We start from the raw sequence: 16161 nt of genomic DNA, 5'->3' as shown, positions 1-16161 counted from the left end.
GAACAGATGAGCTCCTATATAAACAGACGTTTGCATTTAAATTGCGCCTCAAATCCAGTTCAGCTGACATCCAGCTCCCGCGTTTGAGCAGTCAAAACATACCAACCAGACAGACAGTGAACAGGCAATTCCCCGTATTCGCGTTACGAGTTTCAAGTTTAAGCTCAGACTCAGACTCAGATTCAGACTTGAGGCGCTGACTCAAAACCGAGGAGACTCAGTGCTAAACGGCAACGCGACGCGAGTGGACGAGTTTCTGTCTAGCTGAGATTTATTAATAAGCCAAGCCTAAAGTGTTCGAAAGAAAAAAACAAAAACGCAAAGAGTGAGACACGGGTGGAAACCAGATAGAGGTACAAATTGTGTTAAGAACAAATCTACATAATAGCTTGATACTATATATGCCAGAGTGCGAGCTGTGTGAAGAGGCTGCCTGCAAATTAGTTTTGCCTCGTCTCTGTGTGCATGTGAAATACCCTCACTTATGCTTGACTTCGCCTACTTCAGCTCCAAGAATTTTAATTCTCGGTCTGTCCGACTGTCCGGCAATCCGGCTGTCCAACTGTCCAGCTATGCGGCTGTCCGTCTATCCGTCTATTGTACTATGCGAGACCAGCATACAAAAACAGTCGAGTCTTTTGTTTGGCATGTTTCTCTGTGGGCCAACACCCGGCTTTTGCTTTTGCGATGTTGCAACGAGGGGCAGCTGCTAGCCAAGCAAGAAATTAATTTTGTTTCACCCGGTTTTCGTCTCTTATATTTTTCAGCTACAAAATGTTTGCCAAATTCGTAGCACCTTGCTTGCTGCTGCTGCTGTTGCAAGTTACATTGAGCCCTGCACAGGTGAGTTATTACCAAGTACCAACAACAGCAATAAGCAACAACTAACAAGCTAACTAACTTACTGCTGCAAGTTCGTATAAGTATGTGCCCGAGTTTCTGTTGTTTTTGGCATTTTAAAACCTTCCATAACTAGTAGGCACTGATGCGAGATATTTACCAAACTTTCTGCATAAACAAAGCTCAACACGCTCATACTTTACGCCTTGATTGTGATTAATTCCTTTACCAATTGTTTGCAAAATGCAAATTTCTCTATAATTGAACACTAAACTCAAATGTATTATTTGCCTAAAGCCACGTAGAGATTGTTTTTATTGGCTAAAAAAACAAATACAAAATTTATTTTCATTTGAATAAAAGAAATTGTGGTGTAGGAGATTAGTATTTTTTATAGAATTTCATATCTTCTTAGGCTGTCCATTAAATTTGTATTTGTAATAAAGATTTGATGAATTTATTACTATTTATTTTCTATACAGTTAGAAACCACGCTCTCAATTTGCATTTATGCACATTTACTTTATTATTTGTCTATGTTTCACACATGTATGTCTAAATTATCAAGTTTGCAGACAAATTAACTATTCCATAGAACACGTTTCCTTTTGTTTAAACAGCGAACAGAACACGCTATATTTTCGATTGGCAACGCACTGAATATTCAAATACATATACTCATATTTTGTTATTCAAGTTCAAGGGCTGATAATCGTTTTGGCACTTGTGTAAATAACCAATAAAAATATACTTGGCAGTCAGAAATACGAGATGGTTACCATTCAGGCACTTTTTTTTTGTTTGAATAAACGAACATAAAAAAGAATTTGCAATTCATTGCTTCAAATAAATGATTGCACACATATTGTTGTTGGGCCACACAGAAGCCATATTCACTGGCCACTGAGCAGCCAGACAAATGCCAATTGTTGGCCAGCTCAAAGTGCTCACATAGCGTATGTGCAACTTTTGGTATTTTATGGACTTTGAGTTGACTTCTCACTTGCATTTATTGAGGCGTTAAGAAGTTCAGGTATTTTCATTTGTATTCAAATTTAAAAAAATATATATATAAAGAGATAAATAAATATATAAAAATATAAAAAGATATAAAATAAAGAAAAAATAAATTTATATATAAGTATAAAATACATAATTATAAAAATATATTATAAATTTATAAAAACTTCAGGTAGGCATTCCTCACAATACATTTTATTAAATGAACAACAGCTTTTTGATCAATTAAGAAAGCTACAATAGAGTGTGCTCGACTGTGAGATACCCGCTGTTGATTTTGAATAAACATAAAAGAGTGCGGTACTGTACATTCTAAAAATATGCCAAATAATATACCGCAAAAGTACTGAAATATACCTTAGGTTGTATTTGGTATATCGATGAAGTACTATATTCGAAATATACCCTACTGTTGAAAATATACCATATTTGCTGCCAAAGTAGTTAAGACCCTATACGTAATTTGCCATACAAAAGTATTTCTCAAATAACTTCTACAATTTTCATACGATCACAACCAAATTCTTAGCTATCATAAATACTATAGTTATTATTATCTGTACCAAAATTCCCTATCTTTAAAAATACGCTGAAGTAGGCGTGGGAAAAATTTGAAACAAACTTGATCTCTATTTCTTAAAGTCTCTGAGATCTAGATAGATGTTCATACGGACAGGCAGACAGACAGGTGGAAAGACGGACATGCATACCGTCTCACTATGTTAAAATAGCCTTCTACTCTATGGGTAGCGGGTATTAAAAGCTCTCAACTCAAGTTGACCTTAAGGTCAATCCCATTAGGGCGTATAAATACACTTGGCATAACAAAGTTTTTTCTTTTATTATTTCGCTGCATAAACTGTCAACACTACGAAAATTTTATTGGCAATAATATTGCAGAGCAGCATCATCGATGGATGGCTGGCGGCATAAAAATGTCGGTGTTGATTTTATTTGTGGTTAGCTGCACATTTAAAAGTGGCAACACTTCACTGGACCAACTCTTGATTTGATCTATTTGCTGGATGCAGTTGCAAATTGCGGGTTGAATTCACTTCAATTTCCATTACGGCTTTCGAGCCCATTAAAGTATTGCGCAATGTGGCGGCTATTAAATGGCTGTAATGAAGAATTTTTAGTGTTTCGGTTATTCAGCAGTTCGTGTAATTGCACGCCGAAGGCACAAATGGGTAATTACTTTGCGAACATTAAAACGACTCTCGACTATCATTAATCTACGAGCGTTAGCACACGACTTCGACGACATCGAGTGTTTTGGCGTTTTCCAGCTAAGCTCCTTGACCAAGGGCCACCAGTTATATATCATTTTAATAACGTTGATCACCTTGAACTTTAACCCAAGTCCATATGAAATCAGTTACTACAATAATACGCAACGGGAAAATGTTATATTCAAATAATTACTCATACGCCGCATTGTGCAAGCAAAATGCGCCAAGCAAATTTATATTTGACTGTGTGTGTTCGCTGTCATGTTCTGGGTGACAACCGCCGCCATGCTTTGTCGCATCTGTGCGAACTGCGACCCAGGTGGCAAAAGGCCAACTGCATGGTTAACTTGGCCCATTTCTCTATCTGTTTGCCTTTTGGGCACTTAGCGGGGCATCGTGTTTTTAAGGGTGCCTCGCTTCATTCTCTTGGCGTGTCTGTTGCAGTTTTTTTTTTTTTGAGGGAAGTTTGCGGACTTGCCGCCAGCTGTAACAATTTTAGGCACTTTGCCCTCATTTTTGCAGTTGGGCAAATCTTGGCACTTGGTTTTATTTCTATTTGTTTATGGCTCCGGGGTTTTGGGCAAAGTGCACGAAATTTAGATTTTAATCAACGCATGCATGAAATTTGCATTTGTTGTGGCCGCGCTATGTATAGTATGAATGTGTGTGTGTGTGTGTGGTCGTGGGAATTGTACACAATTGAAATTGAAATTAAGGCCTGCGAGAAGGGTTGCAGTTAGCGGTGGTTTTTCCCAGAATTCATGCAAATTGCTTAGCCCTTTTTGTTGTATTGTATTATGTTGCTTTTGCTTTTGCTTTGCTTGCGGCTGCTACATCAAAGATGTGGAGACTCTGTTAAGAGTTGAAAGTTATTAAGGATCACAAACCTCCCACAAAACTCTCACATTCCACCCATACACTCCAGAAAGAATATCTTTAATCTGAACGTAACGTAAATTTGTTGAGCACAATGTGCCCCATTGTTGTTCTGTACACCCTGATGTTAATCATTAAGTTATAGCAAGTTCTGTAAATACTTTACCTACTCTACTACTAGCTAGCTAATAAACACATTTACAATCCTGATAGCTCAATTGAACTCAGAAATGTATTTCAATGGATTCGTGCAAACATTTAACAAGCAAACAACAATGCCGAAAGAGAGAGAGATTGCCCATTTTAAATAATGTCAAATAAATATGCGCAAATTTACAATTGCAGGTCAAAAACAGTTCTTTTGTGCTAAGACCTGCTGTTTTGCTGACTAACAGAAACTTTCAGTGCTTATCTGAACAATGGAGCATTTGTGAACTCTGCTGCTCTCTCTGCTGCTCACTGCTTTAATCACCCTCTTGAGATATTTATGCTACTGCTGCAAGTCAGCTCTTAGCTCCTGTTTCTCGATATATTTGTATGAAACTCGTATTTTTTGAAAATAAGCAATGCTTAGGGAATCACATTAAAGCAGAGCACATGAATTGCAAAATATGCTCTTTATCATTGCCATTTATTGAATTTGGTATACAAAATTGATTAAATGAAGTTGCAAAATGTAGCATCATAACTCAGACTGCAGACAGTTAATGTTAATGTTAAAATACTCGTATTTCGAGTTCTGATTGTATGTTTAATGGAAACTAATGGATAAGCTAAGCAGTTTAGCAAATTAACTTTGGTTTGTTAAGCCTTTTAAATCACAGAAAAGAAGTAAATAGATTCCATTTTCGTAGAGTTCATTTAATGTTGCTTGTCAATTACTCTCAAAGCTGAAGCTTAAGTTAAACATAACATTTGCTATATATACATATGTACTATATTAAGTGCGAATGGCTTATAGTTAAAAGCAACTTATTTACAATCGAGTGACTCTGCTCCCGACCAAGTGCAGCAAAGTTTTCCGCTCTCTCCGGGCTTGAGATGCAGGTAAATGATTCCTTAATCGCCTAGAAGCTGCTTACGAGACACATTGCACATGTTAAGTGCGGCGGGATGCGACGCCAGGGAATCTGGTTTAACAGAGTTTATCAGGCGCTTAAATCGACTTATGCTTGCAAACCAAACCACCAAGCGGTTCACTCACTCTTCCCCTGTGTGTGTGCAACAATGCATTTGCATCTCATTACATGTTGCAGGTTGAGCAGCCGCAACAGCATCAGCAGCAGCAGCCAAGTTGTCGCCTGATGCTGTCAAAGTGCGTTCGTTGGATGATGCTTGGAATTTTTCTCATTTTCCATATAAATAAGCACAAGTCATGCTCTTAATTATGACATTATTATAATTTAGTTAACACAACTATCTGTCTCGAAGCAGGAAGCTGTCCCAGCATCGCATACAAAGTTTAATTGGAACTTAATTAAGTTGCGAAACATTTGACTAACACAAAAAACCAAAAATCAAAAACGAAGCAGCAACAGAAACTTGTTAAACTCTGCAGTAAAGTTGAAAAAAGAGAGAGAGACACAAAAAGTTAGTTAAAGAGAGACCAAAAAAGTGATAGAGAGAGAGAGAGAGAGAGAGTTGGAGTTACTTACGCTATCACAGGTTGATACCGTAAATGACCAGCTGAAAGTGCATCGCCTCGGGCAATTGGTCGTCGGTCGAGTGCCGCTTGAAGCGTACCCTGGCATGCTGTTGACCCACGCCGCCACTTAGCAGCTGTGCGGTGCCACCATCTCCGCCATGCAACGCCAGCGGTGTCATATCATAGGCGTGCACTGCCGTTATCGTATAGCCATCGATAGCTTGGTCATTCTGTGGGTGAGTGTGTGTGTAGTGAAAGAGCTCAGTTTATATACGCACGAAACAAAAAGGCAACAGTTTATTCTTTTACCTGTGAACCATATACAACATCCACATCCATTTCCGGATGTGGCAAGTAAACATCTTGTGCATGCAACGTGCTGGCGTACTTGTTGACCTGGCCCCAGGTGACCGTGGCGCCGTTGGCACCAGACGTCAGCCACAACATCAGCCACAGGCTGATAAGCGTTGTCGTTCCAGCTCGTTTTGTCAACATGACAACATGTGGCACACAGCAACAGCAACAGCACCTGCCACACACAAACACAACACTGCTCTGCACTGCGCGCTGTGGCAGCCGAAATAATCGCCGAGAAGTTAACAGTTGGAAATTATTGATGTTCTGTTTGTTTTGCGGATATCGCTTATCAGTTTCAGTTGTTTTATTATTTTCCACACTTTTTCTCTCTCACTTTCTTGCTTTCTTTCTCTTCCGATCTCTGTTGTATTGATGTTTATTACAGTTTGTTTCTGCACAACTGCTAATTGTTTATGTTTGTCTGAAGATTGCAATTCAATCAACTTTGCAATTTCACGTTTTTTCCCTGAAACTACGTCATTGTCTCCACCCTGACTGAAAACAAATGTCTAAACACGTTCACAACCTCTAAGCGACTGACGCTTATCACCTTATCACTCGCTATCATATACATAGATTTTGTAAGTATGTCAGCATGTCGGCCCACAGCCTATTTACCCATGCATTTAACTAAATTAACTTCACTTTATGTCGCTTGGTAGTGAAGTAGCCACAAGCTGTGCAAATATTTACCATTTTTTACCATTTTGTAACGCACGTTACACTGGTCAACATAAAGGGATGCGAGAGTCTTTTAGAAAGATTTATTAGAACTTTAACTTTAAATAAAAAAAAGTGATTTATGGCAAAAACTGATCAATTTTGACTCCAAAAAGGATGAAGCCATGTCCGTGTGCCTTTCTTTTCGCCCGTATGACCACCTATGTAGATCTAAGATACTATAAAAGATAGACCTATAATATTTCGACAGCTCTTGTAATGTTTGCTCGCAGATTATTTTTGTTTCATATTTTAAATTTTTCGCAAATTGAATAAAAAGCGTAATTTTGAAGCTAGAAAATTTTGGTACAGATAATAATAACTACAGTATTTAAGACTCGTGAAAATTTTATTTCGATCGGAAAAAAATTTTATATTTTTTAACTGCTTTCGCTGCAATTTGATATATTTTACTTCTATTGTATATTTCGAATGCGGTACTTCAACAATATACCAAATAAGGCATTCGGTATATTTTAGTATATATTATATATATTATTTGGTATATTTTAAGAATAATACCGCACTATTTTGCTTTTATTCAAAATGACTACCGAGTATCTCTCAGTCGAGCACACTCGAGTGTAGTTTTCTTAGTTGTTTTTATCGCATTGTAAGATAATTTCAACTCGTTTGTTGATCAGTTTAATTAACCAGTTGTATTCCCCGTCAATTCACAATTTCCAGATAAAGTCTGATCACAGCGCCAAGTGTACAACATTGTGATACACTTGAAATGGGGAGCCCCATTGTTATATGATATCTGCTGAACTCCTATCTCCAATTCAAATACTCTCAATCACTTATGTATTGCTAATCATATAAATGAAAGCTTTATCACTTTGATAGCAGGTCTATCGACTTCAAATATGTGCATAACGATCTCCACTATAATTACATACATACAAGCATGACCAAGACTGTTATGGAGAAGAATGTAAATACAAGATTAAACACTTCTTTCAAAAGCACAAAAGCAAATTTAATCCATCTAAACAATATTTTAACACTGAAAAGTTTATTCTGACTCTCTGTGAGATTTTCTCATTATACTGATAAGATTGCTCAGCTGCTATCTGTGGGCTATCAAAACAAGTATACGACTCGTAGACTTAAAGATTTCTTCCCGATTTAAAGATTTCCAACTAAATTTAGGCAGGTGTTCAAATCAATTTCAATAATACTCGCACTTGGATTTTATTAGAAAGTTGCGAAACCTAATTAAAATTGATTGACGCATCTTTGCAACGGGAGACTGAGTAATGGCCTCTAAATCTTACCGTAGGATACCCCGAAAAATGATGTGTACAAACTTGTTGCCTACATTTTAAGGTGTTCACCTAAAAGTTTTGTTGAGGGGGCGGACACAAAACTTTGACTATTTGTGAAAAATGGCCAAATGTCTTATGGCAAACTTTTGGCCTAAACAAAGCGCTCAACTTTCAATAACATCAAGCATACGCAACGTGTAAATAACTAACTTTGGCTAACTCACACACCTCTCTCGCTCAACAGCTGATTACGCTAAAAGATGGCAAAGTAGGCGTCAACTTTGCCGGCTACCATGCGGATGCCGGTTTAGGCGGCCTACTAACGGGTAACTCTGCCCACGGCGGACTCAGCGCATCGGCGGGCACTCCATGGGGATCGCGTGCTGCCGCCGGTCTCGGCGGTGGTCTTAACGGTACGGTGTGCCACCATTTTGGGCATTACTAATTGATTTGGATGGTAACGCGTTTATTCTATGTCCACACAGGACGCACAGCTGGCGGCGCATATGCCGCAGCCCAGGCCAATGATGAAGTGGGCGCCAGTGCTGTGCTGGGCGGCAGCGTTGGGGAACACGGTTACATCGGTGCTGAGTCCCATCGGCCGGGCAAAACTTCCGGCTCCTCTGTTCAGATCACACCACAACATTTGACCGCAGCGCCAGTGCCATTGGACGATCAACCAGCTGTGCTGCCCACTCGAGCCACGTATGTGCAGCGTGTCAAGCCGCCAAAGAAGTATTCGCTGATTGCCCCAAGCGTAAGTAATAGCTAAAAGCATTGAAATGAAGAGCAATTTAAATATTTAAGAAAATACACCTAAATATTCATCACCCCTTTTTTTAAAATATTGAATAGAATATAAATCGTATTTCTTATACTTCCGATTTGAGCTGAAAATCTTACCACAAAATGTAATTGCAGAAGTGTTTAAAATTATACCACAAGATGTGATTTTAGAAGTGTTTTTTTGCCATCCACTAGTAAAGTAATTGCAATGAAAATTAATGCTTACATTATGATATATTTATTAAGAATGCTCATCCTTCCTTTTTCAAAATATTACAAAGAATAGCCATTTATCAAAAGTTAAAAAATATACGTTTTTTATAGATAATAATCGTATTTACTATTCCTCCGATATAAGCTTAAAATTATACCACACAGTGTGATTTTAAGAGTTTCTTTTTTAGCCATCTATTAGTAAACAATAGCAATGAAAATTAATGCTTAAAATATTATATATTTAGTGAAGAGATTTGGTAGAAAATCGATTATAAATTGTTAATGAAAATTCATTTTAAAAATATTATTTCATTGGTAACATTTTGTAAAAGAGTCGTGAAAATTTTAACACAAATTAATTTCCAAAATGTTGTACATACTTTTATATCGATTGAGAACAGTTTGTGAAAGGGTCGTAAATATTTTATCACAACTTAATAATGTTTACACACAGGAAATTAGGATGGATTAGTCACCAAACTATTTACATCAAATATTTACTCTGCTAAATACAACTTGAATTAACCATTTAGTCGTGGTTTAAAGCAGTGTCGAATTTTGTGTGTGCGCAATGTGCAATAATACTTTATAACGTGTGTTTGTGTGTCTAAGTACGTTCGAATGTATCCCTAATCTGTCCATGTTAGTCAGACCACAGTGCGGCCGGCGAAATCAATGAAAATCATGTACAAACAGCCGCAGTGCCAACCGCAGGCAGCGTTCAGATTGTGCGGGAACAAACACCAACGCCCGTAATAATTGTCAAGCGACCACGCCTACGTGTGAAACGTCCACGTCAACGCCAACGCACCAACGTATACATTACGCAGTTGGCACAGCCACAGCCGGATGAGGATGAGGAGACTGTCCACCAGGTGCCGGTCCCGGTGTCGTCGCACTCTGATGAGCCGACGAAGGTAACACAAACAGTCAGAATAACAACAAGAGGACATGGAATGCACACACGCAGTACACACGATGAGCTGCGGTTTGGTACCACAACAACCACACCCACACACACACACGCACAACACGCCCACATACACACAGTACTGATCAACCTACAGCTATTCTCGTAGGAATATCTGTAGCTGCTGGCTACAGTTTTTGGCTTTTGGTGTGCAGCAAGTTTCGCTTTTTGGGGTCAAAACATTTGCCCATTTTATGCTGTAAATTTATTTAAAACATTTGTGGATGGCATCAACAGCATTACCAGATGACCCCCATGCCACACGCCCTCAACTTGTTGAAACAATTCCAAAAGTTTTGTGCATGCAATTTTATGTAATTTGATATGTCGTAATTTGTTTTGGCTTTTCTCGGTGGCAGAAGCAACAGAAGCAGCAGCCTAAGTAATGAAATTTTGGGCATTTAAAAGTCGTTTTTTGATTTGTTGGTCTTTTTTTTATTCCATTAAAATTCAACTAATTGTAAGCGTTCTCTCTCTCTCTCCCGCTCAGCACTCATCGGCCAAGACGGTGGCCACATCCAAGACCTATGTACAGAGACCACAAGTCCAAAAACACGTCGTTGCGCCTCAGGTTCAGGGCAATGTCGTTGGCAGCGCACTCGAGGTGAGTGGCCTTTTTACTTTTTGCGTGCGGCATCAGCAGCTTGGTCGCAGTTGTTTTATCTGTACGTTTTTTGATTAAATTACTTTGCCATTTTCACTTTTCAACAGATTCCCATCGGCATTTTGCGCTCCCTGCAGGTGAGCCTCGGCAACTTGGCCGGCGGCGGCGTTCAGCAGGTTCAACAGGCCCCCGTTCTACCCTATCAGGGCTAGGTGCTATGCCCCTTAAAGTCTATTTGTATATGTTTCTTAAGCTTATACTCAATAACACATAATAAAACGAAATAAACGAACAATACTAATATAACAGTATAATATGTTGAACGTATACTTAATATGCAGATTATATTGCTGGAATAGATGAAAGAAAACTCCATTTTATTTTTACTCTACAGGCAAGTGAAGTATTTTAAATATATGTATATCAAATTAAAATTGTGATTTCACTCAATATCATATACAATGCGGCATAAACGAACATTGCTATTAATAAGTAAAGATTTATTGTACGTATACTTGATATACAAATCATTTTGTAGTTAAATTATATGTTAATATATAAACAAATAACATAATAAAGAAATATTAATAATATGAAGTTATGTATAATATTTTGTACGTATACTTAGATAAACAAAAATTATATTTTATAGTAACTCTACGGGTAAAAAACAATACTTGAAATTGTAGACTCAAAGCAAAATAAAAAACAAGTAAGAAACCTACAGTTGAGTGTGCTCAACTGTGAGATACCCGCTACAAATTTTTAATTAAAGCAAAACAGTGCGGTATTAATTTTTAATAAATCAATATACCGCACAATTCTACAAATTTACCAAAAACAATCTTTGGTTTTTTGGTATCACTAAACATACCAGATTGTCAGCCTATGGGTAGCGGGTATAACAACAAAATAAACGAGCAAATGTTTAGAAAGACAACTCATTTTTACATTTAATCAGAGGCTAAATAAAATTTATGAAAATAAACTTTTAAATGCAAAATGCAATCTAGGCCACTCATAAATAAATCTTACTCTCAATAACACATAATAAATTAAGTAATTACTAAACTATGATATGAAGTTATTATATGTTGTACGTATACATAATATCTACATATATCAAAAAGCTCAATTTTATTGTAACTCAGCGAGCACATAAAGTAGATAAGAATTCATTCTTAAAGCAAAATACAAATCGAGAGCGTATCATAAATTAAAGAACGCCTCAGCAGACATAGATTTATGTAAATGTATTAAATTATCATAAATGCTAAAACTTGTCTCAGTCGCAGACATCTTTAAGCATATCAAGATGTGCCATTTCATTCTGGTTTAGAATGTTGCTTCAACGTGTGTAGTATTGTTATTTGTTGAAAGGGTCGCTCCATAAAGTCAAAAACCACACAACGACCTCAGCAACAGCAACACAGCAATAGAAGCAACAACAACAATAGCAAATGCATTGAATAGTTTTATCTTTGGTGTAAGTTCAAATGGCCAACGTGCTCACACTTACATTCACACACTCACACTCACACACACAAGCATATATGTATGTAGATCTAGAAGCACGAATTGTCGAGAAACATATTGGCACGAACTTTATGCCCGAAATTTAACTTTAAAGAGGAAATAGCAAACCGTCGCAGTTGTTTATTTAGGAGCTGCTGGTCAGAACCCCCAGACAAGATATGGCAGACAAATATACACTCACTCTGGCACAGAAAGACGCACACACACACATACACTTATGCGCTTGCTGTGAGAGTGTGTGTGGAAAATATTTCACACTCTGCAAGCAACCACAGGCACTTGTGCGAGATGCTCGACGCGGGGACAAAGAACTGGCTAACGGTCCACACAACACACATGTTTGAATGTTTAACACACTCTCACCAACACACACGCAAGCACTCACACACACACACACACGTAGTAGTCTACATGCATGTATTGTGCAAATATGCTTAAACACCTCGGGCTTTTATGCTTTTAACCCTCGCCGCACAAAGTCGCCAATGGTTGAGAGAGTGTGTAAATATGTGTGTGTGTTAGTGAGTGCCTAAGTATGTGTGTATGTGTGAGTGCCTTAGGGTCAGCATCAGTTTGTTTTGGAGCACAATGTGAGCCCATGCGGCGGTTTGCGGCTGCTCTTTGAATTTCTTAATTAATGTTGCGCTTGCAATTTATTACCATTTAGCGAGTTGAAACCACGTAACGCCGCCTGCTGCAAATTATGCCCAGCTAGTATGCTTGAGAGCTGAAAACTGAAAACTAAAAGCTTGAAGCTGGATGCTCCGAAAAGCATAAACATTAGAGGGAGAATATATCTACTTACCCGCAAATGCTTCCCACTGCTAACAAAACATGGCCAAAAAATATATCAATATTTTAACTTGGATAAACATAAACAGAGGAAATGTTTTTGCCTACGCAAGAATAATGAAAATACAAAAACAAGTGAAATGTACTTTAGGTATAAGTATGTATAAATAAATTCGTACCTACATACATACATATACGTATATATATCCACAGCAGCATTTCAGCGCAGATGTAATGGCTTGACTCTCTGCTGCCTCATGCTGTGGACTCTTTGACTCTGACTCTTGTATTGTGCTTTGCTGTGCTGTGTGGAGCCAAAGGTTAACAATGGACGGTACAATTCACTTCAATTTGTAGGTCGCTAGCAGGCGGCTCATTAAATTTTACGCACGTGCCGCACAAATTATATTTACAGTCTTCCATACATATACCACAACATACATACATATATATTTAAGCTATTTCTAATTTAGAAAATAAATAGCCAGTTGAAAATTGAAAAGGTTTTTTTTTAGATTTTATTTTCTATTTTTTGTTTGTATTTTTATGCGAGTGTGTGGGTCGAAAGCGTATGGCTTTATTATTAAAGGCAACTCAACTCACACACACACTCACTCACATATTGAGTTACTGTGCGCCCTAAAGCAGGCAATCGTATACCTGGCGTATGCGTAACGAACTTGACTATGTGCGTCACTCATGAGAATATCAAGTTTAAGATTTACAGCAATGGATTAGCAGTAGACAAGCATGTGAAGCTTACGAAGGTGGAAATTTCATTTGAATTTCACCCAATTAGCAGCAAATTTCTCTATAGTGAAAAGCTCTCTCAACTTATTTAACATGTCGAAGACGCTACGCTGCGTATGCGTAATATTCAAGTACCTATCGGCGGTAAAACTCACTGACTGTCTGACGCAGCACTTTATAAATATTCATTGGCCGAGTTTGTGGAAATTGAGTGCAAACAGGTGAATATAAATATTCATATTCTCTATGTACTCTCACTAGAGAACCGCAGCATCGGTAGACAAGAAGAAAAAAGACGAAGCGGAGAATGCCAAGGGCGCCTTAGAGGCTCCCAAAAAAAGTAAAAACTTTTCAAACTAAAGTTCTGTTTTTCATTTAAGTTACTTGCTGATGTTCTTGTTGTCGTTGCTGTCGTTGCTGTTGTCGTCTGTTTCGCTTTAATCTTCAAATGGTTTGGTCATACATAAAATATAAATTCAAGTACTGTATTTTAATGCATATATGTATACTAATTTGATTATTTACGGCAAACGCATATTAAGTCGGAGTAAGGTAAATTTGTGCATTATTAATAAGCCGACACCATTTAATTGAAGCAATGTGATTATTGCCCGTAGCTACCGTAGTCTGCAGACTGTGGCCATATGCAAATTTCAGTTGCCACGTGCAGCGCCCCGACATGGCTTTAATGTATCAACACGAACATAAACATTTTATACATACAACAAACCAACTCACACACACACTTACGCACACCTAGCAACACCCTACACACACACTTTATATGTACCACAATGTGTATTTGTATTTCCTGGTCTGCTGTTTACGTGAGTGCGACACATTTTATGCAAATCATCGACACGGCGCCGGGAAATTTAAATGGAATTTCTTGTGACAAGCAACACAACATCTAAGGCAACAATTAAAATAAGCTCTTGATGAAACAAACAAGCCTATCATTGAATTGAATTCACAATTCCAATAATCTCTCTAATATATTTCATTTAAATAAACTTTAAGTTGAACTTGCTATTTAAACACCAAAATATAATACACAAATATAACACTTTAAATTTTAAAACAAGTTTACAGCTAATAAGTATAATAAAATCTTTATGAAATAAACGTTTTTTCTAATATATTTGAATAAAATATGTTAAACTTTAAATTTACCTGATACAAAAATATAACATACTTAGCTTAAATTCTAAAAGGACCTTCATGTGATAAGCTAGTTCCCTTTTAAGCGAGTAATTAAAATTAGTTTTAATGTAGCAAAGCTATCATTAAATGTAATTAATAATTCCTATATTTTTCCTAATACTTTGAAATAAAATAAACTTTAAGTTTAACATTAAGTTTAACTAGCTACTCTAAGCAAAAATAGTAAATGCTCAGCTTACATTTTAGATGAATTTCTTTATGGCAAGTAATATAACTTTAAAGCTAATAAATAAAATAACGCCCACATTAAATTAACCACATTTCCAAGAATATTTCAAATAATAATTTCATGTCAATAACTTTAAAACTTAACAAATAATTCTACGTATTACGTTATAAAAGGCTTGTTAAATTTTAATAGAATTGTTTTAAAACTTTGCAAGTTTAAACTAAGTTTACTTGCAAAAGTTGCCCAACATTTATTTCTACGAATTGCATTTCGGTTCTTTATTATCCTTTTGAACTCTCAATTCTAGGAAATTAACAATAAGCATAGAATTTTTTTATTTAATTTTTTTGGTCATTTACAGAGAAACTCAATTATAGCTAGTTGGACAAATATTTCATGGTCGACAAATCGCAAAGTTATCACACATCCTTATAGACCATAATCAGGTTGTAAATATGTATGAAGTAGAATGCGACCCATACGAAAAACCAGAACTTGTAGTATTCGTATGCATATTAATTGTGTGCTAAGCTCTCGCCCTTAAATATATAAATAAAATGACGTACCTGACGAAGGGATTAGTTACTTTTGCCTTGCAGCCTGGCAGCCTGGAAACCTGGCAACGGGGCCATTTGAATTATCATCGGAAGCTATCATGAAGCACAAAAAGAGCTAAATATATAAAAATGAAAATCCAAACAAAATTTGCAGGAATTAATTTTGTTTGGTTGCGGCTGGAGGCCTTTTTTGTTATGTTTTATTTTATATATGCATTAGCCAAGAATAGTGATGCGAGCAAATCAGGGCTTTGCTTTGTATTTGTCTTGCCAACTCAGTGTGAGTGAGATGTAAAAAAGTTGGACAGAACAGAAGAGAAAAAAAAAACGTTGAACACAAAAATCAACTTTAAACCGAAACAAAAACTTTCACGGCACATTTCACAGGTTGAGCTATGCATCGCGGGGCGGTAATAAAATCATAAATCCCCGGCCAAGCCGACAAAGGTTAAGGCTGACCGTGGCTAAAGAGAAACAAAACGGAAAAAAAAAGAAACGAGTTTGATAACCGACTGTAGCTAGTGCCTTTTAGCAGGAAGCGGAAATGATGTTGTTGGGATGTCTTCGGCCTTTGCTTTACCTTACATTACCTTATA

General features: G+C 37.1%; 2 protein-coding genes across 2 annotated transcripts; one reads left to right on the top strand and one right to left on the bottom strand.

Moving 5' to 3' along the window:
• Positions 1 to 45: 45 nt before the first annotated feature.
• On the top strand, positions 46 to 10851 carry LOC132790803 (uncharacterized). Its single transcript, XM_060799506.1, has 6 exons — positions 46 to 353; positions 768 to 843; positions 8206 to 8374; positions 8447 to 8718; positions 10424 to 10537; positions 10645 to 10851. Exons 2-6 carry the CDS (start codon positions 775 to 777, stop codon positions 10747 to 10749), a joined length of 729 nt encoding a protein of 242 aa, XP_060655489.1. The 5' UTR covers positions 46 to 353; positions 768 to 774; the 3' UTR covers positions 10750 to 10851.
• LOC132790804 (uncharacterized) lies at positions 4572 to 6499 on the bottom strand. Its single transcript, XM_060799507.1, has 3 exons — positions 5923 to 6499; positions 5624 to 5843; positions 4572 to 5520 (listed from the first exon to the last, which is right to left on the bottom strand). The coding sequence occupies exons 1-2, from the start codon at positions 6106 to 6108 to the stop codon at positions 5628 to 5630; spliced, it is 402 nt and encodes a 133-aa protein (XP_060655490.1). The 5' UTR covers positions 6109 to 6499; the 3' UTR covers positions 4572 to 5520; positions 5624 to 5627.
• Positions 10852 to 16161: the final 5310 nt, after the last annotated feature.

Source organism: Drosophila nasuta, chromosome 3 (genome assembly GCF_023558535.2).
Source record: "Drosophila nasuta strain 15112-1781.00 chromosome 3, ASM2355853v1, whole genome shotgun sequence".
In the NCBI taxonomy this organism is placed as follows: domain Eukaryota; kingdom Metazoa; phylum Arthropoda; class Insecta; order Diptera; family Drosophilidae; genus Drosophila; species Drosophila nasuta.
Note: the sequence above shows the minus strand (reverse complement) of the source record. Positions and strands in the feature narration are given on the sequence as shown.

Coding starts and splice junctions, on each gene's coding strand:
- LOC132790803 (XM_060799506.1), top strand. CDS start 775: ATGTTTGCCAAATTCGTAGCACCTTGCTTGCTGCTGCTGCTGTTGCAA. Junction 8,375..8,446: donor TCTCGGCGGTGGTCTTAACG/GTACGGTGTGCC, acceptor ATGTCCACACAG/GACGCACAGCTGGCGGCGCA. Junction 8,719..10,423: donor ATTCGCTGATTGCCCCAAGC/GTAAGTAATAGC, acceptor TCTCCCGCTCAG/CACTCATCGGCCAAGACGGT.
- LOC132790804 (XM_060799507.1), bottom strand. CDS start 6,108: ATGTTGACAAAACGAGCTGGAACGACAACGCTTATCAGCCTGTGGCTG. Junction 5,844..5,922: donor ATGTTGTATATGGTTCACAG/GTAAAAGAATAA, acceptor ACTCACCCACAG/AATGACCAAGCTATCGATGG.